The sequence below is a fragment of the Eleutherodactylus coqui genome, chromosome 5 (assembly GCF_035609145.1).
Source record: "Eleutherodactylus coqui strain aEleCoq1 chromosome 5, aEleCoq1.hap1, whole genome shotgun sequence".
NCBI lineage: Eukaryota > Metazoa > Chordata > Amphibia > Anura > Eleutherodactylidae > Eleutherodactylus > Eleutherodactylus coqui.
The window spans coordinates 224,704,523-224,729,381 of NC_089841.1; the positions used below are offsets into that span (position 1 = coordinate 224,704,523).

General features: G+C 41.9%; 1 protein-coding gene across 4 annotated transcripts in view; it reads right to left on the minus strand.

Annotated features, from left to right (window-relative positions):
* The window catches only part of NFIB (nuclear factor I B), a 201,085-nt gene that overhangs the window by 154,139 nt on the left and 22,087 nt on the right, over positions 1 to 24,859 (minus strand). For all 4 annotated transcript variants that reach the window (XM_066604273.1, XM_066604272.1, XM_066604274.1 and 1 more), the window contains exon 2: positions 21,174 to 21,705. In XM_066604273.1, coding sequence (XP_066460370.1) covers positions 21,174 to 21,705 — 532 coding nt within the window. The remainder of the gene's footprint in view (positions 1 to 21,173; positions 21,706 to 24,859) is intronic.

Genomic DNA, 24,859 nt, shown 5'->3' on the forward strand with positions numbered 1-24,859 from the left:
GGTCGCCATTCACAAGGTGAAGCAAAATGAAGAAGTAACCTAAGATAATGAGCTCTACAACAGTCCATCATGTAGGCTTCAGTACAATGTTCTAACCCCTACACTTGAGACCCGGGAAGCCATAAAGCCAAGTCTTAAAGCCTTCGGCTACAAGTGTAATAACAAATCTTGATAGCATGCGTAAGGAAAAGCCGTGCATCAAAAGTGACAGTCGGAATAGTTTGGTTTGATTGCCATTATTTGAAGCCTTAAGAATTCATCAAGACCACCAGCTGAGCGACTGGAGCTCTGTGTTAGATTAAGGATGTGCGAAGCGTCTGGCTTCTTTGAGAGGCGGTGATTTGTACTGCGCAGCAATGCTGAGTCAAGAGAAAGTGAAATCAGATCTGGTGAAAACACACACAAAAAGGGAAAGAAGTAAGAAAATTGCATATGACTCATAAGTGAAGCACTACTCATGTGGGCATCTTCACATCACAGCCACACCAAAGGGGACCAGACCAGAAGCAAACAACGAACAAAAATGTTGGGCAGAGCCTCATACAGATGAATGACACTATCCAACCCAGATTTTGGCTTCCCTCAGCTGAGAGCATGGATGTAATTACTGTAATGACTCTTCAGGATTCTCCAGCACTGTGACATTTTGGGGAGGTTCACATCGGCTACAAGTTATCTTTCTGTACATTCTTATCCACATCCTGTAAAAAGTTTAGACGTGGGTCAGGAAAGGTGTCGTTCGTCCTTAGGGAGAGCACCCAGAAGGTGTGTGAAGGGACCTATAAGGCCATCCATCCTCCTCTGGGAAATATGAAAATGGAGAATGGAACAATACCTCTACAGCACCACCTATTGGAAGGCAGAATTCCTGCAAGTCAATGTCAGACTTTTTAGACAAGCCTTACAACATTGACTGGGAATTGTAAGTCAAGCCAGAATAACCATGCACAGACAGCTGTTTCGGGGTTCTTGTGCCCCTTGTCAGTGTGCAGAAGCTTTCTGACTTGGCTAGTGAGAAGGATGTGGATCAGGAAGGGTGCCGCTTCTGCTTAGGGAGAGCACCTAGAAGGTGTGTAAGGAGACTTATAGGGTCATCTATGCTCCTCTTGGAAATGGGAAGATGGAACAGTATCTCTGTAGCGCCACCTATGGTCAAACTACATCCTGTACAGGATTTTGGGCATCATGTTCAGTGAATCTGAATGATGAAAAATTAGCAAATCTAGTGGGTATAATAACATAGCAACATAGTTTCTAAGGCTGAAAAAAAGACATATGTCCAACCAGTCCAGTCAATCCTCATCCTGTAATGTTGATCCAGAGGAAGGCAGAAATATCCCATGCGGTAGAAGCCCAGAATTCATATTTTTAAAGGAAAAATATTCCTTCCCCAGCCAAATCTGGTAATCGGAACAACTCCCTGGATCAATGACCCGTCGTGAGTAATCTTGTAAAGATAGTAGTAAAATTTAAGTAGCAGTCCTCATTTTGGAGAATTTTACGGTACAGAAAATAGATAAAGGCAGAAAATAGATAAAATAGATAAAGGCAGAATTAACCAGAATGTGCAAGAAATAGCAGTCTTTGACAATCACTGCCCTCACTAGGGCTGCCATATGGAAAATCCAGATCCAACAAAGATGACGTAAAGTTGCTTCTGTATTTTAATCACTTTCCATAGACTATGGTAAGCGCAGTTTCACCCCAAACAGATAAAATTAGCGCAGGCTGCGTTCTTAAGACACGGCTGTGAAAAATAAGCTCCATATTAAGGCAGCAAAACATGGACTAAAATATGCTGATTCACACCAACGGCACGTTACAGCGCTTTCCACAGCACTTTCAACGCTTCAACCAGATGTTACTATGCTCTCCATCACCACAAGGTAGTGACAGTCACACTGATTACAGGGATATGTCTGCTGTGTGTATCTGTGCAGTAGTTTGGGAGAAACTTGCACTGTATCAGTAGCAGCCCGACACAGTAGGTAGTCCTGCATATTCATAAGCTGCAGCTAGCCCCACCCACCCCGCTCTACAGTCATTGATATGATGGCTGTTTACCTCTTACTGGGTATAGAAAGAGCTGCGAATCATTAGCTGGTGGGTGGGGTGGGTGTGGCTAGCCTGCAGCTCATGAGTATGCAGGACTACTTCTGTGTCTGGCTGCTACAAATAATTCCCAAGTTTCTCCAAAACTACTGCACGGATACATACGGCAGACATATCACTGTAAGAAATGTGACAGGCACTACATTATGCTGCTCTCAGTGAGGGCTACAAAAAGATGGTGATGGGATCTCCTTAAAGGAGATGTCCCGCGCCGAAACGGGTTTTTTTTTTTTTAACCCCCCCCCCCGTTCGGCGCGAGACAACCCCGATGCAGGGGTTAAAAAAACCACCCGCACAGCGCTTACCTGAATCCCGGCGGTCCGGCGTCTTCATACTCACCTGCTGAAGATGGCCGCCGGGATCCTCCGTCTTCGTGGACCGCAGCTCTTCTGTGCGGTCCACTGCCGATTCCAGCCTCCTGATTGGCTGGAATCGGCACGTGACGGGGCGGAGCTACACGGAGCCGCTCTCTGGCACGAGCGGCTCCATAGAAGACTGCTGAAGACCCGGACTGCGCAAGCGCGGCTAATTTGGCCATCGGAGGCCAAAAATTAGTCGGCACCATGGAGACGAGGACGCTAGCAACGGAGCAGGTAAGTAAAAAACTTTTTATAACTTCTGTATGGCTCATAATTAATGCACAATGTACATTACAAAGTGCATTATTATGGCCATACAGAAGTGTATAGACCCACTTGCTGCCTCGGGACATCTCCTTTAAGGGCTTATTAACAGGAGCGTATATTGGCCATCGTTTTAACGGCTGGCTGATATACGTTACCATTTGAGCTGTCTTCCCCCTTCCCTCCCCCTCACCGGCTCTCTGGCTCTTTGCCTCTCTCCTCCCCTCCGGCTGTTTGCAATGGGAGGGGGTGGGATGGGGACAGAGCTAAGCTCCCACCCCTAGTCTGCAGTCAACAATGGGAGGGGTGGAGCTTAGCTCCACCCCTCCCATTGCAAACAGCTGGCGGTGAGGAGAGAGGTAGAAAGCTGGTGACAGGGAGGTAAGGGGGAAGACAGCTCAGATGGTAGCGTATATCGGCTGGACGTGAAAACGGCAGCCGATATACGCTCCTGTGAATAAGCTTAAAGTCTATAGTAAAATATATAATACATTACATAAAACGCAGTTTGCTTTGTGCCGTTAATTTTAAACGCAGCATGCTATTTTTTCCTAATGTTTTTTGCAAGGCTTCTCTATAGAAAAAAAATGTTAGAAAATCAAAGATGCCATACAAAATTCCTTGCAAAAAAAAAAAACCCATAGAAAACTTTTAAAACACAGGCTTTTTGTTTTTATACAAGTGTTTAAAAACACTGCAGAAATCTTGCGTGAAGGAGGCCTGAGTGAGCAGACGATGGGCTTGTATACTATCAGTAAAGCCGTATCCTGTCCTATTATCACTCTTTACACATGAAGTTATGAAATCCCCCATTTTTCGGACCAGCGGTAAATATCCTCATGTCAACTCGCACCTTAGTAAATACAAATGATGTTGACACACGGCTACGGGTCTACTAGTGAATGAACTATTCTAACTAGCCGGGCCTATTGGGATACACTGAGGAGCAGGCCTGGATGTCCCTTTAAGCAGTATGACGGGGGAATGCAGGTCATGTGTGACATCCACTCAGCTGTGACAGATGTTCCGGGTGCAACAATCAAGCGCACACTCCTCTGATTGATGCTAAAACACTGACATGGGCAATAATAAAGTAATTATTTACTCAGGTCATTCATCAAAGTATATTAAGCAAAAGCCCAGCGTGGACTTTGTTATAAAGTTACCGACAATCAAATCAGCAGATATAAAATGTGTTCGACGCTGAACAAAGTACAAGGTTCAGCAGCGATCCCAGGAGGAATCGGAGGAGTCCAAACAAAGCCGCACACTGAGGGCTCGCTCACACGGGGAATCTGCGCAGCTAAGGTAGCAGCGCAAGAAAACCGAAACATTCAGACTAAAGAATTTGAAGCGCCCCCCCCCCCCCCAAAAAAATAAATAAAATCGCATTGAAAAAAATAAGACATCAACAACTGAAATTCAGCAACCGATATTCCCCGCTGCGCGAAAATACAGGTGCGCAAAAGACAGGAGTGTCCATAGACTCCTGTGGGAGCTGGGGAAAAAAGGCGGGAAGGAAGTTTACCTGCGTCCAAAACTCGTAAAAGAGGACAGGTGCCTGTAATTTAGACATCAGAAATGACCAGGAGGATTTCCACCAACCGAGCGAATTCAGGAGCGCATTTTTTCTGCAACACGCAGCTCCCGATCGTGTGAATGGGCGATTTTCACGCTAATGAGGCTCAGGACGCGATTGAGGAAAATCTTCCATTCACGCCACTTTTTGCGCAGTTAAGATGCGTTTTTTCTTTTTTGCGTGCAGAATTTTTGCGCAATTTGGTCCCTTGTGTTAATAAGCCCTTAACTTGTAAAGTTAAGCATTTGGCATTACCACAAACTGGACAATTTACCCCAATCTGATTAGTGTTCCGCTAGTTGAACTAAAGAGCCTTACAGGACAAATCTCTGCATGGTGAGAAGGATTCTCCATGTGGGATATCACACGGCTATTAATGTAGTTACCTACCTGTATATACATCACCCTACATGTATATACATCACCCTACATGTATATACATCGTCCTACTGTGTAAGCCAGGAAATGCACTTTGAATTGCTCCCATAGACTAATGCTAGCTACTATATTTATGATGATATATTGTATACGATTCTGGGCCATACATGGCTTTGAGCTGTATACTGTCTGTTTTTACAGAGCTGTTGCCACTCTCTTCCTATTTCTTCTGTGTTTTAAGAAAAAAAAAAGATTACACAAAGGGTATTTTTACACGGTTCAACAGTCACTTAATAAATCGCTCAACGGAGCAATAACAGGCAACTGTTGTCCAGTAAAAGCACGGGGCTCCACAGGGCAAGTGAGCCAAAATAGAAAAAATTGCTCACTTGTTGATGTCAGTTGGTTTTCACCTCATCTAAAAACCAAGCGACTGTTGGCCCGTGTGAATCTATGAATGACGGCCTGTTTACTCTGAATGGAGGCGGGTGGGCAGAAGAGATCTCCCCCTCATTTTAGTGAGCGATCCTCCATCCTGTGTTAAAGTGCATCAGCGATGATCATGGTGACGACTATCGGGATTCCACGGCATTCACAGTGGCAGCAAAGTGGATGAGATTTTGAAAGTCTTGTCCGCAATCCGAACAAAAACCCGCGTGGAAATTGACATGCGATACGGAATTCAGTTCCACAGTATGTCAATTCTATCGCCGTTTTTGCTGTGGAATTCACCACTTTTCAATGAGGGGGTAAATTCCGCACAGAAATACGCGATAAAACATGAACTAAATCGTGTGGGTTTGCAGGCGGGCCTTCTCTGCTGTGGACATACTGCTGCAAATCAGCCCTGTGTGGACCAGGCCTAACGCTTCTATTCTGGAATATGTTTTATGTGGGACACGAATGACGTACGGTGGAATCCAAGACTACATCTAGTTCCGTCAGGTGCCCATCATTTTTTCTGCCATTTAAGACAAAAGCCTGGACAATATCTCCGGAAGGAGGTGAGAACAAAGACTTCGACCTAGTCAAAGCTGACCTATTGTTTCAGAATTTTGAAGACCCTTATGGATGGTATTGATACGTTTTATCATTATGTAACATGCAATAAGTAGCAAACTGCATGTATTTAGGATAGCTGTAACAACCTTGTACAGAAGGAAAGCAATATCTCACCCTGGACGCTTCACATCAGAACCCCAGCCTTCAGCTGCTAGAATACTGGCCCTATGGAGAAGATATTCTGTATGACGTGACTTACATAATCGTGCTAGTGTCTATTTAATTATCAGTCTTCTTTGCTAAGAATATCCGTCATAACACAAAGGCCACAAGCCCCAGGCAACCAACACCCTTCTCTGGAATTATTTTAAGCTGTGCAACTCATAAAGGTATATAGGTCGAAATTCAGCTGAGCACTATTGTATCATTTCTCCTTGCAGGTCTGATAGTCGTGAAGATACCAGTACATATCAGCCGGTCCAATAATGGTCTACCACTGTAGCCCCGTGACCGGATCCCTACATCTCTAGCTCGGTGCTGGGTATTGATGGTAAGCAGAGGCAAAGGGGAAGGAGGGAGTAGTAACAAAGGCTGCAAACCTTTACCACATCTGCGGTACATTCTTGGAGGCTTACCACAATCCGGAGATAGAAGTTTACTGATTGTGTAGAGCAGATGGGAATTCTCCTGTAAAGCGGGCTGGAACTGTGGTGCATTGAGAAGAATAGTGACCTCAGACTCATTAACATAGAAAATGGACAAAACATTAAAATGGGAAAACAAATACTATGTGGATTGGTTTTATTTCCCCAAATGGCGCATACGTTGTAACAACAGGGTTGCAGAGGACTCGTCGGCTCTCCCGACATGCCTGTAAATACTTGTGTTCTCCATGAAATGACAAGTCTGAAGCGTCTTATCTCACAAGTCTTGTGATTTGTGCTGCTTCTCTGTTATTCCTCCTACATGTAGACTGGCATCCCTGCATACCCAACGCAAGCGATATATGTATAGGTGGTTAAATTCCCAACACGAGCGATATATGTATAGGTGGTTAAATTCCCAACACGGGCGATATATGTATAGGTGGTTAGATTCCCAACACGGGCGATATATGTATAGGTGGTTAGATTCCCAACACGGCCGATATAAGTATAGGTGGTTAAATTCCCAACACGGGCGATATAAGTATAGGTGGTTAAATTCCCAACACGGGCGATATATGTATAGGTGGTTAAATTCCCAACACGAGCGATATAAGTATAGGTGGTTAAATTCCCAACACGGGCGATATATGTATAGGTGGTTAGATTCCCAACACAGGCGATATATGTATAGGTGGTTAAATTCCCAACACGGGCAATATATGTATAGGTGGTTAAATTCCCAACACGAGCGATATATGTACAGGTGGTTAAATTCCCAACACGGGCGATATATGTATAGGTGGTTAGATTCCCAACACGGGCGATATATGTATAGGTGGTTAGATTCCCAACACGGGCGATATAAGTATAGGTGGTTAAATTCCCAACACGGGCGATATAAGTATAGGTGGTTAAATTCCCAACACGGGCGATATATGTATAGGTGGTTAAATTCCCAACACGACCGATATAAGTATAGGTGGTTAAATTCCCAACACGGGCGATATATGTATAGGTGGTTAGATTCCCAACACGGGCGATATATGTATAGGTGGTTAAATTCCCAACACGGGCAATATACGTATAGGTGGTTAAATTCCCAACACGAGCGATATAAGTATAGGTGGTTAAATTCCCAACACGAGTGATATATGTATAGGTGGTTAAATTCCCAACGCGACCGATATATGTATAGGTGGTTAAATTCCCAACACGAGCGATATAAGTATAGGTGGTTAAATTTCCAACACAGGCGATATATGTATAGGTGGTTAAATTCCCAACACGAGCGATATAAGTATAGGTGGTTAAATTCCCAACACGAGCGATATATGTGTAGGTGGTTAAATTCCCAACACGAGCGATATAAGTATAGGTGGTTAAATTCCCAACACGAGCGATATATGTATAGGTGGTTAAATTCCCAACGTGACCGATATATGTATAGGTGGTTAATTTCCCAACACGGGCGATATATGTATTGGTGGTTAGATTCAGTGTACTTTTTCAGCATTCTGCTTTTTCATATTAATTACTGTTGCTATAGCCAAAAATGGCTAAGCTACGCTTCCTATAGATCTCCGGGTGACACGTTCGCTATTGAAAGACGGTTCCAGATTCATTTATAATTAGTTATTTAGTTCAGTTTATTAAAGAGTAACCTGCATGTTAATGACATGAGCCCTAGTCCTACTTCATTCGGCAATAGTGCGCAAGCCGCGCCAAACACAACATCGTGTCAGAGCTCATTGGGTTAACGTGTCAACTTGTGAGCAATAGCTGCAATGAGCATCAGAAGGATACAATACCTCATGCACATGGCCATACTATGCCTCTCATATTGTACGGAGATGCAATAAGGCACTTTGCATGGGGGCTCACTGCACCCCTCCGATTATATACTGAGACCTACTGAGCTTTCATTCTCTGTCAGATTCTGCAAGAACTTCATAACGACGGCCCGCTCAATAGGATGCGGCCCTACAGAGGCATTCTCAACTAGCAACTCTTCTCTCCCCGACGGCGTCAGTGTTCCTATGGGAATCTATATGCCGCTATATAGGCTCCTGCACATGGCTCTGCCGTGTCGATGACGCCTAACACTGCACTGCATGTATTATACTGAAGACACTACTTAGAGCCTCTGAAAATACCCTCGTCAATGTTAGAAATGTTCTTACTACTAGAAGTCTTCTCTCAGTCCTACGCGGTGGCAGAAAAGGACTCAGCAGCACCAGAGAGAGAAAGAGGGTGCGCAGCAATCGCCGTCACGGCTCCTGGCCAACCCCATAAAACAAGTGAAGAAAGCACACCGCAGCGCTCCCAATAAAGTCCGAACGTGAAGGGTGTATTTACTAAGGCAAGAGCAAATGGCTCTGGCCACAGAAAACACTTGTTTCTTCTACTCCTCCGTGGTTACAACACATGACAAGGTTTTACTTATATGAGTAATCCGAAATGTTTTTGTTTTTTTCTCAAAACCATGATCCCCTCATATACTCAGCTCTCCAGGCTCCCTGCATCTACCGCACCGCTGCTCAGTCCTCCATGCCCAGTGCTTTTTTTTTTTCTTTACAGGCTGCAGCAGCCTATGTATGGGACATCATAGGCTGCTGCAGCATATGACAGAACTCTGCAAGCAAGCACTGTGCCCTGTCATTGGCTGCAGCAGCCTGTGACGTCCCATAAACAGACTGCTGCAACATTGCTCAGTCCCCCATGCCCAGTGCTTTTCTATCTTTACAGGCTGCAGCAGCCTATGTATGGAACATCATAGGCTGCTGCAGCATCAGTCCTCAATGCCCAGTGCTTTTCTTTCTTTACAGGCTGCAGCAGCCCATATATCGGACATCACAGACTGCTGCAGCATATGACAGAGCTCAGTACCCAAGTGTTGATCTCAGCCATTGGCTGCAGCAGCCTGTGACATCTCGTAAACAGGCTGCCGCAACCCATAGGCATTAAGTCACAGGGGAGACTCGAATGACAGCACTGGACAAATAGGGGAGTCGGAAGAGGTGAGTATATGAGTGTTTGTTTCTGCATGGGGGGGACACATTTTTGAAAAAAAACTAACATCTTGGAAACCCCTTTAACACTTGCGATCATCACAGGACTGCTATTCTTTCCAAGCCCAGCGAGTATGTTGAAGGTTGCTAAATGCTACTATCCTTTCCTACGTGATCTGAACAAATAGTCCCCAGATGTGTTGAGACGTGTTATCTGGAGCTGTCTGCCATTCCAGCTACTCTCGCTTTTATTATTATTCCTTTGCTTATAATGCCTTGAAATCCAATTGACCGTTTTACTTAGCGTCTCCCACTGCGATCTTGATCTCAGATCTGCAGAATGATTTTTCCGTTGCCACATGTGCCGTATTAGAGGCAGGTCTGAGGGTAAAAAAAGTAGATTAATTCTAGGACCTAATGATGTGTTTGTTAGCGCTAAGAAGTCATTTCAAATGTACCAAAAAAGGATTAATGCAGCATAACAAGTCTATTTAATCCCTAAAAGACCAGTGATCCTCATATTAATGTAAGCAGCTTTCTCTCCCTATTTGGTCTCTGTAAATAGAACAGAAAATGTTGTGCGATATTCATAAATCATCGAGCAAAATATTTTGGTTGGGCTACAAATACGGCACTTGAAGTAATGTAAGAGCAGCCAAGTTAGAACGTCAGATTTACGACACTTAGACAAATATTGAACACAAACATATGTCTACCATTTTAAGATTATGCTAATTTTTTTTTAAGATAACAATTTAGGCGCTGCATTGCTTCGGAGGTTTCGGAGTTGTGTAAATATACCTGCGTAACAATGGGGCCTCTATGCGGAATATTTGCTTTATTTTTCTCCTCGTATGGATGGTTGGAGTAACAATTTCGGTTCTCTGCAGTAATTACAGCAGAATTCTTTCTGGCTGCTCTCAATGCTTGCCAATGTGTGGAAACCAATGAAGTGTAGATCTTACGCTCGCATAGAGGAAGCTTGTTTTATCCAGACTGACCAGGTATGACGACCTCCGATCGATTAAACACTTTTACTGCCCCGCCGGTGTGATAGAGAAGAGGTAGAGCCATCAAAACTTATTACCGTAAGGACAGAAGAAAACTTTTTGGCGCTTCTAGCTTCTTAGTGAAGGTGAAGGAGAACGAGGTCTGCTCCGTTCTCTTCTCCGGCTTTCGAGAAAATGTCTACGAATCGCCTGGACAGCTAGGGTCACCAACAAATCTGGCCTGGACTGTATCAACCCAGAGGTGTCCCTGGAAGGGAAGACCTTTAGACAGAGGCTGAGGTACTTTGGACACATGATGGGCCGAATTCGCTGGAAGCAGAGGTGGTACTTAGAATGGTCAGTGGTAAAAGGGAACCGGGAAGATGAGACATGTTGGCTGGACACCATCAAGGAGGACACGGGAATGGATAATAGGCAACTGGAAGCAGCCATAGAGAGGACTGGTCTACAGAGTATCCAAGAGCCGGACACGACTACTCGGATAGAATTGGAACCTCTCCAAATGCTCCATCCAATATGTTGCACTATAAGAGGCAGGAGGTTCAGATGTATACAGTCCATGGTGCAGTTTTGTTACCCAAGGGTCGAGTCACATATGTAAATTAATGACCATATAAAAGTATAGGATGATTAAATACATTGTAGCAAAAAGTCCGATGGTCCCGAATTGCATGATTATACTATGTCGCAAAGCACTATTTTATCTCCCATCCCCAGCATGAGCTTCTAGTTTTATGACTTTCTGAAGCATCATCAACATTATCAAAAACCGGAACCTCAATTGACTAAGAGCGGCTTCACACGAGCGTCTGCGCAAATACGCTCGCCTCAGCCCAACATATATGCGCATAGTAGTGTAGTTTTGGCGCATGCAGGGTCAGTTTACACCCGACACAACCCTTCCATGAATTAAAAGGCTATTTAACCTAATGAGGTCCGGATGTGGTGGTTTTTTTCTCTCTCAAGGCATTGCGCTGCGTATTGATCATTTGCGCACATATTGACTGCGTATTTGCGCACCTCCCATAGACTTCTATGGAGCCCTTAATGAGCAAATATGCTGGAAAATAGAGCAGGTCCTATTTTTTCCACCCGCTCATGAGAGCCGGTCCACCGACATCAATGGGTTCTATCCTCTGTACATCCCGTGTATATTAAACAGACAAAAACATCAGCAAATACGGCCGTGCGAAGAAAGTCCTACGAGTAACGGCAGCTTCGTAGGTAAATAGACAGCGGGAACCCAACTTCTGTTCTGGAAATCTCCTGCCCTTTTTACGGCACTCCTCTCCTACTTTAGTAATCGTCGCCTTACTTTTTTATAACATACCGCGTGCTACTTTCGTTGCGATACGCATCTTCTTTACTAACGGCGAGGCGACGCAAGTGTGCAGTATGATATTTAAAGCTTTGTGAAGCTGAGAAGATTTATGAATGGGTCACCAAAAAAAAAAAAGGCAGAGAGCCAGAGAGGTGAAATGAAGTCTCCTCCTAAAAAGCTGGAAATCCTCTTGACACCTCTTGTGCCAATTTGTCCCTATTACTGTCAGCAAACAAAAGTAACAAGTACAGCCAGACCACATCAAACAGAAGACCGGGCCCCTCCCGAGGGATTGCTTGAGAGCCACTGGTGTGTAAAGCCATGGCGGAGGCCTACTTGTCAGCTGTAACCACAAAAGATTCAGAGGGAAAACAGTGACACCAGCAAACAAAGGAAGAGTTCACATGGCTGCCAGGCGTCCCCTGACCCAGACGGCTCCGGAGGTCAAGGGATTCAGGTAGCAAACTTGGCCTGGGCCGGCCGCTCGCTGCCCTCCTAAATGAATTGTTTTAACAAATCAGCTCTGGTCAATTAAACCTAACACGAAGCGTTGCATCGCTCACCAGGGGGGCTGACATTATGGTCACAAGTGGAGACAAAACACATAAAACAAGTGCTTTTTTTTTTTTTTGCAATGGCAAGACAAATTTATAGTAAGTCTGTTGCCACATCTGCAGAAATGGGAAGGATCAAAAATCCCACGCTTGTCCTCCGATTCGAGCAATTTGTTGCATTTTTCGCTTTGAGTAACTTTTAAAAGCTGGCTGAGCGGCACCTAAAAACAACAGTAGGTTGAAAATTACTGCTGGAAACAATTAATTTGGGTGTTTTTAAGGCTCAACCACAAACCAAAGTTGAAAATGAATTCAGAATTTCAATAGGCCCTGGCTGTTTATTCTGGAGCGGCGGCTGCCGTCTTCAAATGATTTGACGGAGAAGAACTTTAACTCCTTCAGCGGCTCGCCACAAAAGAGAAGACAATGCGAATGTTGTAATGCAGTTCACATCAAGGAGGGGAGGAAACAAACACCAACTCCTTATTCACAGGGCCGGCTAGTAGAACCCTTCATCAGACCCCTTTAATTTAGGGTCCCGAAGATAATCACTAACAAGCAAATACAATCATTCTGCATGGAACTTTTTCCATTGGTTGTAACAGAGATCTGATTGGTTCATCTTCTTCCATCATAACTCAGCAATTGTTCTAACATCAGATCATCAATCAGGCCTAGAAATACAAGTGCTGCAAACCCCGTAGACAGTATTTCTACCAACTGTCCGTATTCCACTTGTTGCCTATGTTATTGATGGATGTCCCTAGACCGGCTCCATAGTGGAAACTTTAGTATTCGTTTTAATTCTAACATCTCAACTGTTCACTTTTTTTGGTCATTTTAGCAGTAAACTCCATTATATTGAGTATATAGAATCTGCAAATATATACAGTGGGACAGATTTACTAACCTGTCTGACGGCGCAAATGTAGCTTATTTTTTTAATTGTTATTTATTGAGATTTTACAAAGAACAATAATACAAAATATCAAGAACAGAGTGATAAGTAACAAGGCGAAAAATAGGTGACCCGAAACCAGGGGCACAAGGTGAATGACTGGGCGATATTAATACTGCAACCAATACATTTTTGTGCCCTTAGAAAGAAGCTCCTGCCTTAAAAAGGGGGTTAATCATAAAAATAGCGGCTTGGCCAGAGCCGGACTAGAAAGGAGGGAAGAAAGAAAAAGAGAAAAAAACAAAACGGGGGAGGGGCCAAACATCCAGACAAGTGGCTTAAAAAAATGGCATGACATTTAAGTCCAAGGGCCCCACTACAAAGAAACTAGAAGCCTACTAGTTTAGGAGGGAAGGATATAGTCTGCAAACTTAGTCTTAACGGGGTATCCAGCTCCGAAGACTGATGATCTATTCTCAGGATCGCTCATCAATAGCTGATCAGGAGTCCCCTACCAGGACCCTCTGATCAGCAGGTCGCCAGGCCGGAAGCAGACAGTCCCATACATTATACATTAGTCTAAGCTTAAAACTTTTGGTGCATAATGGCGTATTTAGGCCGTCACCTTTCCTGCAAAGCTATGCCCTTCCTCACTAAGCCATGTCCCCTTGTTAAGAGAGCCACAAAAAACGTCAAACACAAAAATTTGGCAAAGGATGTAAGACCCTTTGACGCAATTTTCACCAGAAAACTGGAGGATTTCAAATAGTAAATCTGCCCCAATGTTTGAGGCAGAAGCATGATTAAATATAAAATTATGTAATACAATAAAAAAACTTCTATCACTTATGAGATAATTCTATTGACTTAAAGGGGTTGGCCCACAATGACATTTATCTCCTAAGCCCAAGATAAGTAATATATATATGATCGCTGGAGGTCCAACCACAGATCAGGAGAACAGAGATCCAAACTCCCCCATGTTAATGGAGTGGTGGTCATTAATGCGCAGTCACTCACTATGGGATTGACAGAGATAGCCAAGTACAACGCCCCGGCGGTTGAACCCCCAGGGTGCATAGATCGAGACAGTAACATAAAGACATCTTGTTTAGAAAAATGATATAAGAGCTTCGGTTTGTATCAGGCCACTTTCACGCCCGCCCTTGAATCTCCGTTCGGTGATACTGTTGCAGATCTGGAACAAAATACCGGAAGAAGTCGTCCAGCATTCAGGACTTTTATATCCAGTAAAATGCCAGGCAGCTGAGCGGAAACCAAAAGGACCCCATTATAGTCAAGGGGGTCCATTCGGTACTGCTCAGCTGAGTCACAAGACAAATCCGTATCGACCAGAGGATTCGCCTGTCCTGCTCCCAGAACCCCCGCCGCCGATGTGAAAGCAGCCTTGCACCACCAATCTCAGTGTATCGGGTTTATTTTGTTTAGCACAACAGCGTATTAAAAATAATCAATGATAATAGCGTTGTTGCATCAGATCTCTTCAGTCATCTGAGCCGCGGGTTGGGGAAGGCATGCTGTGAAATTTTAGCACACAAAATAAAGATGCATAATGGCTTTACTACGGATATGCTCAATAGGTTGCTGATCCCAAAAGCTGCTGAAAGAGTAAAAAAAAACTCCGAAGGAGGCTGCAAACTGCTGGAAACGAGACATCGGATAATAAAATGAAGCTTTACCATGTGATGACTACAAAACTGCAGGTATCACAGTAGCTTTGCTGACTTTCATGCAGCCGACACAGAGGCCCAGTACGGCCCGCTCGGACATCGGAAGCTGAAGAGCCAACGACCGCTTCTGTCTCTCTTGTATCAGTAGAGCAGCACATACATGCGCAGAAAACACAAGCTGAAAGTTTATTTCCATGGTAGACACGAAGCCATTAAGACCTGATTTGCTGCATTCATTAACACTATTCATGGCGTGGTGCTAACGATCAGATAAAAGTAGTCATAATATCTATCTCCATTTAACTTCCATGTAATGCGATGAATTACACTGATAACTGACAGATATGTAATTACACTTCACTTTCGGGAGTTCTCCTAAAATATTAAAACTTTACTCCACATTATGTCTACAGGCTACAAAAAAAAAAAAAGTGGGCCTAAAAAAATCCCACGGGGGCTACGGTAGTCCCATAGTCATAGCTGGAGGGGCAAGTTCCATGCAAAGCATTTTCCACATTATATACACTTGAGCACCTACATACAATAGAGGGAGTACGATGTTCATATACAGCATATTAACCCTACGTTACTCTTTTTTTGGCGATAAATGGGGCTTTTTTTTAACCTTTTATTAGAATGAACTAACGATGTAAGATTAGGATAAACCAGTATGTCGATCCATACTAAGTTCCCGAAGGGGGGGTGGGGGGGACACCAGCCACCAAATGGGAGTACTGTATTATTCTTTCATTTATTGCCCTGTATTTCAAGCTGATTTCTTTTAGCAAATGATGGGAACTGGAAGCCACAATATGCAGGCAGCTAACAGCTTTCTATTCCCTAGTAGGAAGCGGGTGCCAGGCTACCCTTAATGACAGCTGGGCCCTGTGTGTCTCACAGTTGCCACTCAGTCTGCCACATGGCCCTGAGAGCATAGGGGGATGTAAAGAGTCTTTGCAAGCCTCTAGAAAAAAAAAAAAATCCCCAAATACTCCAACCTCACCTTCCATTCAGCGCCAGCATCTCAATATTTAAAGACCCGGCTTTTTTGGCTTGAACTACTGATTTATTGATCTGTCGTCAATTTCTACATCCTGCCGCTGTATTGTGCAGCCTATACAGGAAATCACATTATAGCAGACCAATCGTTTCAGGGTAAAAATGAATGTATTGTTACTTTTTTTTTTTTAGAAGGGATTCCCGTTCTACCCAAAAAAGTAATCACCTTGTAAAAATGGTAGAAATGCTGAAAAAAAGAAAAAAGAAAGAAAGAAAATCTGCAAATGACGCATTCAAAGCTTATCAAGGTTTTGTGGTTTGTCCCTTCTCAGAAATCCCTCCTGAAAACTACGACCCTCACCTACTGTCACCATCTGGCCCCTGCATAGTACTGTGCAACCATACAGAACGCTACCTTCCATAGGAACATACTGAAAACACACGGGAGAGATGCTTAGAAAGCAGAGATAACCGTTCTGTACTAATATCATTTCTCAAGTCCGATTTCTACCGTCTCGTAGGGACGTAGGTAATTTTTTTTTTTGTATATATCAGATTTAAAAACATTGCCAATTTTCCATTTTTTTTTCCCCAAAAACACTACAGCCCCGTTATCTGGTCAATGTAGCAAAGGCTGATGTATCAATAGTTGTAGTTGCACGAAGAATCCTAAGGCCCTGGCATATCTATTACAATAATGTCGAACACTTCCTATACATTTGTCGCAACCTGAATGGCGGGACGAGATGTAGCAGACGTACACCCTTATTCTGCCTTCTATTATTTCATACTTTGAGCACTTCCCAGCCACCTTTTTTCTTCCTTAAACGAGAAAATTTGGGATCGGCTTGTAAAAGTGTCATGTTTGCCCTATTAGCCGATGTTACGTATTTTTCTTGCTGGCTTCTTAGACTTGCATGATATGACATAGAAGGGGTCTTGTAAAGCTATGTCTCATCCCCTCTTCAGAGGCAGGCCCCTTATTAAAATGCCTTCTATGTGCAGTGTGCTTCCTTTGCTCAGCAGCTGACGTTTTGTTACATTTTATCATGTCTGTGAATTCATGATACAGAATATCATTAATCAATGACAGGTTACAAGACAGCTACACAAATCATAGCTGGGATATGCTATGTGGAGGAGAACTAAAGTTTGCAGCAAACTTGTGCCAGGAAAGAGACCTACATTTCCATACTGCGCTACATAAAATGCTGGATACTAAACATGCGGTATGGCGATTTACGTTATTAGGCACCAACACAAATTATACTGTAGTGCGTAGGCTGCTATATATCCATTTCTCTACATCAACCAATCGACAAGGATTTTTTCATTCTACAGACCTTCATCGCATCGCAGCTCCGTTCCTATTTATTTATTTAGTGGAAATAGAAAATATTGCAACAGAAATGTTGCAATATTTCCTAAGTCTTTGTTGATGCCTTCAAATATTATTTGCCTTTTGATACATTTAAATATATATATATCCATGTGTGTGTATACATATATATTAGACACATGTACATTCACGCAGACAAAGAGGCATTGAAAGCTGTGGTTTTCCCTGAAACAAACACGTAAAGCAGCTTTCATTCTGTGATTGTCAAAAAACTTTACAATTTGCCCACTGCATTGCGGATGCCAACCAACGAATCAAAGGCATTCAGAATCTAGACAAAGAGGAACTGATGCCAACCTCGGTGCCAGTGGCAACCATTATTGGCATCATGCAGATTCTCTGCCTTTTTTTTGTAATCTTGGCACTTGACAACCAAAATGGCGGATCTCAAAGCAGCAGTCCACAGCCGAGGGAGAGAGAAAAGAAGGCATAAAATATATGAAAGGAAAGCATTGCAGAAGGACTAGGAGAATTCTAATACCAAGATGTCCCTCCAGAGCTCTACAGCAAGAACTGGGATTCATACTCGGATGTTAGGACTACAAATTATTGGTTATTTTTTCTCACTTTAGTTGCCTCTTTTTTTTTATGGTACTTTTTTTTTTTCCCCCCCATCTGCAGATTTCCCTCTTTAAACATAGGCACAAACAGACACCTCCGAAATACTTCAACAACAAATCGGAGAGGTTTAGGAAAATTACTTCAGCAAAATCTGCCAGCACAGAAAGAGTTAAACGTGCAAGAGTCTGTGCAGCAAAAAATGCATTTAAAACTGGAACCTCAAAAACTGTATTGTATGTAATGAAATATTAAATATCTGCTAATATTTTTTTTGGGGGGGGGTGGACGCAGATTATTGACTTTGCTATTTCTGTAAATTGTCAATATATTGAAGCATCGCTCGACACTGCAATGCGGATGCCAACCAGCGAATCACAGGCCTTCTGAGCAAAACAAAGAGGGGCTCATGCCAATCCTAATGCCACTGCCAACCAACACTGGCATTCAAGCTACCCATCCTCTTTTCGTGCATGGCATCTACAAAAAAAAAAAAAAAAAACACCCATTCTCCTTGCCATCTACTGTGAATGTGATGGTGCACACCTCCTTCTTCGCAGGAAATATACTAAATATGATGTTTATTATGTGAGCAAACCGGATAGATAGATAGATAGATAGAGAGATAGATAGATAGATAGATAGATAGATAGATAGATATTAGATAGATAGATAGATAGATAGATAGATAGATAGATAGATAGATATGAGGTAGATAGATATATATTAGATAGATAGATAGATAGATAGATAGATAGATAGATAGATAGATAGATAGATAGATAGATAGATATTAGATAGATAGATAGATAGATAGATAGATATAAGATAGATAGATAGATAGATAGATAGATAGATAGATAGATAGATATAAGATAGATAGATAGATAGATAGATAGATAGATAGATAGATAGATAGATAGATATGGGATAGATAGATAGATAGATAGATATTAGATAGATAGATAGATAGATAGATAGATAGATAGATAGATAGATATGAGGTAGATAGATATATATTAGATAGATAGATAGATAGATAGATAGATAGATAGATAGATAGATAGATAGACAGACATATTTCAATGGTTTTGCACTCCTAACACATCTCATGTTTGGTGATTGACAGATGCAAACAAAATTTATCTGATAGTCAACTTTCAGTTTATTCAATTTAGGAACTTTTCAGGTCATTTTCTTGCAACACAGCATATTTAAATATTGCCAGCAAACAGAGAAAGGGTTAATGCCTGACATTTTAACCCTTTGTGACTCAATCCCCTGCCACCAGTGTCCTCTGCACAAGTCAGCGGTCCAATAACAATTCCTCACCACACTGGTAGAATCCTCTATTTCACATCAGCCTGCTAGTCATTGGGAACTACGGCAGGATCCCGTGTAAACCACACATGGCTACAGGATAATATGACGATGGTTGGAGGCATTTATACTTATTTCCAAACTTGAAACCCCCCGGGTGTAGAAAAACTTTTATTACAGGAATGTTCTCTAACTAATGTACATAATTAGTAAGTGGAGCCCAACTTGCAATGAATAGGCCAAGAGCGCTTCAAGAGAGATAGCCTCACTGTGAAATACAATGAAATCAAAAATAAGAAGAGATTTGGGAAATTGCTTTAAACGAACAATATTGAATCTCCACCACTGTGCTCAAACAGCTCCCAATGGTAATTTTAAGGCAAAGCAAATATAGTTACGCAGTTTCTTCACAAGGCTGTCCTTTAATTAAATGTTTTTTCTTTCCTCGTTATTTCTACGCGCCAGGAAGTAGATTTCTATCGTATCCCCTACCTGAAACCGTTCTGTAATCCGTAGAGTCCATCCGATGTCTATTTGTACTTCTACATGACACCTGTACTCATCGCTTGCCTTATATATGAACCTGAACTCTCAGACTAATGGATTCTGTCTCTCCTCATTTTACAACATTAAAGGCCTACCCTGATGGACGGGGTGCAGGACACAACCCGTCTCTTTATTTTTGGGGCCGACTAGAAGATCTTTGCACTTCCTATGTACAATGCAATAGCTCTTTTGCAAGAGAGCCATTTTTTTCCTGCTACCTGCCGTTCAGGACGAGGAGCCGTAAATGGAATCCCCCAGGTTATCTGAGGACCCTTCAACCTGAACGTCTTGTGCTCGTATTACAAGTAACACTTCTTAGAAGCAAAGGTGGACATGAAGTTCTGAAACTATGGTCTACATCCGGATGATGAAATGCTGTAAATACGTGCTGGTATACAAAACGCTAGTCATTTGTCAAATGATTAAGAAGAATGCTTCAAAAGACTCATTAACACGCTAATAGGGACATTCGTTTAGGTGTAGAAAACCACTGTGGGGCATTAGATCTCCATATAGTAGGTGTGAACTATCTAGACATTGCCACGTGTCACAAATGGGACTACTTTAGCCACCAACTGTGACAATACTGTGAAGAAGTAGTCTCACCTTGCCTGAACGCTATAGCTTACAGTGGAGGATACAATGTGGAACGCATGCATTCTACAAGTGATTGGTTGAGTTACGGAAGTGTCACTTTTCTCGTCATCTACATGCTTAGTATCCTACTATTTATTCATTATGCATTTAAGGCTGCTACAACAGACTTGTATACCCGTCAGACAGTCATGTCGAGTCACAAGCCACCGCAATTTAGGGATTCATTGTGTGTACCAAGTAGGAGGAGTGACAGGTTTTGTTTCATAGCTTCACAAGATGTAAAAGGCATTAGGTGGAATAGCTGACAGGGAGATTAAAGGGTCTTCTCTGTTCTTGCTTCATATATGGCCTTATACATATGTAGAGCAAATGAAAAGGACACCCTTCCAAGTGAACATCTGAAAAGTTATTATGTTCACAGCAGGAATATACTGAACTTTATGAAGGAAGCTATAGTGGATTCATAGCTGCGGCCTGGCCTTCCGATCATGCATCTCGGTGGCTCTGGTTAAAAGCATCCAAAGCACAAGAAGAGCATGAGCGCCACTAAACCAGGCCGTAGCTATAACGTACATGCACCGTTTTAATTATATAGCCCATAACGCAAACTGGGATGTAAAACGAGTGCGTCTGTGTAAGCTTGCAGAAATATGGAGAACTCCACAAACATATGTGGCAACATACATGATAGTCCTATGACTTATAACTTGCCTATATCCATGATCTACACGCGATCTATAGTATTTATGTAAATACATGGAGATCAGTAGTGTTTCAGTAGATATGCACTGTAGGAATCTCAACTGAGAACATCATAAAATCTGGAAACATTGAGCGTACGTAGACAAATCATACTTACATTACCCAAATATAGGCTGCGACCTTTGACATTGTCAAAAGGATCAAACAATTGGGAGAAGAAAGAGCTTACCTTGGTCGTGTACGTAGTACGCCAAGAACAAGTCAAGCTCCTTGACCGATACAGTTATATGGTGTGGCTGGACGCAAAGTGCTGGGTTGGTGCAGTGTGGTGATTTGACTAGCCGTTCCCCATCCGTACTTTCCAGGGGGATGCCTTTGAAGAGGATGACCATGACCAGATCCAGACGCCAGACCTTGTCGGCCTGCCGCAGGCAATCAATCCTCCGGATCTTGCCCTTCTGGTCTGGGTTTGAGAGCACACAGCAGGGGTGCTTCTTCCCTGTCACGGTGAGCACAAAATCCTCCCGGTACTCCTGGCGGATATCTTTGCGCAGCTTGGCTAGAAGCCTGGACGCCCATTTTTGCTTGATTTCTGGCTTCTCGCTCAACAACTCATCCTTGACTGCTCTCTCCTCATCTTTCGACATTCGCTTTTCGTGTTTTTTGAAGTACTTGCGCTTACGGGCTTGGAGATTGAACCATGTATAGGCAATTGCACGGACATGAGGAAGAAGAGCCTCAATGAATGGATGGAACTCATCCTAAAAAAAAAAAAAAAAAGAAAGAAAGAGATGGAAAATTAGATCAGACAATTGTTAAGGAATTAGTACAACATGATAAAAAAAATTTTCAAAAAGTATACATTTTTGATTGCAAGAACCTATCTACATATTTAAATACGGTAGTAAATACAGAGTCCCTATAAAACACATTCTCAGCAAACTAGATGACTTTACTTTAAATTTGAAACATTTATGCCTTGCAGAACATATACATTAAAGAGACCAAGCTACACATTTAACCTATGATTTAAGGCTGTCATTTTAGTACCATTTGGACGCGTGTGTCTTTTTTCCCCAAAAAAGAACCTTATACAGTTAAAATGGGGAAGCTAAATGTTCAGGAGGCAACAGCAGATGCCACAGTTCATTTCTCCTCTCGATGGCACAGGGAAACAAAGCACAGCTACAAGCTCTGTGTAGTACCACTCAGTTCCCGCTTTCAGAGCATGCTCTCAGCAAGAGACTGCTATTGGCATAGCGAGCATGCGCTATTAAAGTTGATCCATTTTCTTATCTGGGGAGACAGGCATTCCTGCACTACAGTCACGCCATTCCAATGGCAAAGTTACCAAGGAATGGGTGTTGCGGCAATCGAAAGATTGATTTTGTGCACACTTGCTTTTTAATATTATGGCAATATATTGCTACCATGTATCACATCTGGACTACTTTTTATTGGGGAAACCTAACAGATTTTTTTTTTTTTTTTTTTTTTTTTAAAAGGTAACGGTCCAATAAGACGAAATTAACAAATGTGATCTCTCACTGAACACCCGTGGTAATTGGTAATTTAATATCACTCCTTGGACCCTATGGGATAGAATTATAGTGATGTGTTCATCATAAGTAGCAAACACAAAGTGTGGGTAGGGGATACACGGAGAAATAACATTTCAACTGAACGTTCTGCAGCATGAAAAAAGCTTTGCACCGAGACCGAGGCGTCATTAGAATACAGAATGTGGGTGCAAAAACTGACGCAAAGACCAGCACAGAATGGATGTAAAGCACAGCCTAGAAATGCCTATATCCACCGACCATCCCCATGGCAGAAAATAGTGATAGCGTTATGGTGAATATAGGCTTTTCTGGTATTATATCTATAGGCATGCCAGAGCAGCGTTGTATGCCAAAGGACTTCTGCCTGTCCCAACGACTGAATCAGGTTTATAGCGATCAGAAGAAGACAGCGAAAAGCGGCAACATGACACGCAGCTGGCATTCACCGTGCCTCTGCGTGCTCTGGCATTAGGATGACACAACTGGACAAGCAAGGAATTTGTGCAAATCATTGTGCATTTCACTTTTTAACAAAACGCCCGAGTTGTTACGTTGTTGAACTCAGGGAATATCATACGCTCACTATGATGTCCAACTATGTCATAAAAAAAACTAAAAAAAGTTTCAAACTTTTAATGCACCCCAATGATTTAAACTATAAACCAATAAAAATGTGCGTTCTGTATTTAGGACTGTAATATAAGCACATATAGCATCCCTAACCAATATAGCTATAGCGAAAAGTGTCTAGGACCGCTCTGTACCATCTAAACTTATATATATCCAGATATTTTCATTTTACTTAAACAGCACTTAGTAGAAAAAAAACTGTTATTAATAACAGAGAGGTGATTCTAAAAACACACACACACACACACACATTATATATATATATATATATATATATATATATATAGATAGATCTCTATGTATATATATATTTATATATATGATATATATATATATATATATGATATATCTCTCACTCTCTCTCTATATATATATATGATATCTCTCTCTCTCTAATATATATATATATATATATATATATGTGCGTGCGTGCGTGTGTGTACACACATACACATTTTGCACTTATACATTTAGTTGTGAAATTGTGTACATGTCAAAAGGCAATATGTCCAATCATTGTTACCCGTTTTAGACTGTAAACTTTGGCCTAACTGCTTATGGGTGCTGCATATTCAGGTCCAAAAATTAATAATGGAAGATGTTCCTGAATTAATAATCAGGAAACTATATGACAACTTTGTATGTTGATGTTATTTTTATATTCTATATTTATTACATATATATATATATATATATATATATATATATATATATATATATATATTAGTTTAACTGGCACGCCATAAATACCAGAGGTCATAGCAGAATCTCCCTACCTATGTTCTTCTTATAGAACAGCTCTAATGATATTATTATTATGGGTTATTCCTGACTAGGCCGGAGAAGGAGTTAAAATACAATCTGTTCTTTGTGTGGGAAGGCAGCAGTTTTAGCGAGCAGCCTGCTGCCCACGGTAAGGCTGCCCTAGCTTCTAACTCAGTCTTTTCTGTCCTAGCTTTCTATCTAAAATACCTATAGCAAATTCCAGGAAAAATAAAATCTTCTGGAATTCACAAAAAGAAAACCTCTAACAAATTAATTATCCAAATTGTACACACATTAAAAAAAATGTTTATGTAGGTTCAAAAGGCCTGGGGTGTATATAATTATATTTACAAACATACATGTTTTTTATTATTTATTTTCCATGGCATCATGGAAAGCTGGGTATTTTATGTGTAAAGTACATTACCAAAGTGCCACATCAAAGATCAATTATTCCCCCTCTACACCTGCCTAATGTTGGTGTAAAAGCTCCTGAAGAACAGGTAATAAAACAGACCAAACATTAAAAAGTCCATTTTTCTTGAGCATGATTGCAGAGCTAATAAACAAAGTGTAGCGAGTACAGCAAGGACCTGGCCTGCATTGCTTTAGGTAATAACTAACTTCTAGATGCACCTTTCTTCCATATATTAGGCTATAAGATAGCATTCCCATAAGTACAGATGCATGGAAAATAAATAACTTGAACGTACAAAGTTATCATATAGTTGCCTAATTATGTGTTTTCGACAGCGCTTAAATACAGTATGTGTATTTTTCCACTATAAAGCGCACATCATTAACAGACTCTTCTCCTTTTGGATTGTTTTCAGAAGTACTACTCGCCAAGAAAATGGACCTCGTAAACCTTATCCTAAATGGAGAACTGAAATAAAACTTTACAGGGCCTTCTGCAAAATTAAAAAACGATCGCAAGTCTCCAATAGGTGAAATGCAA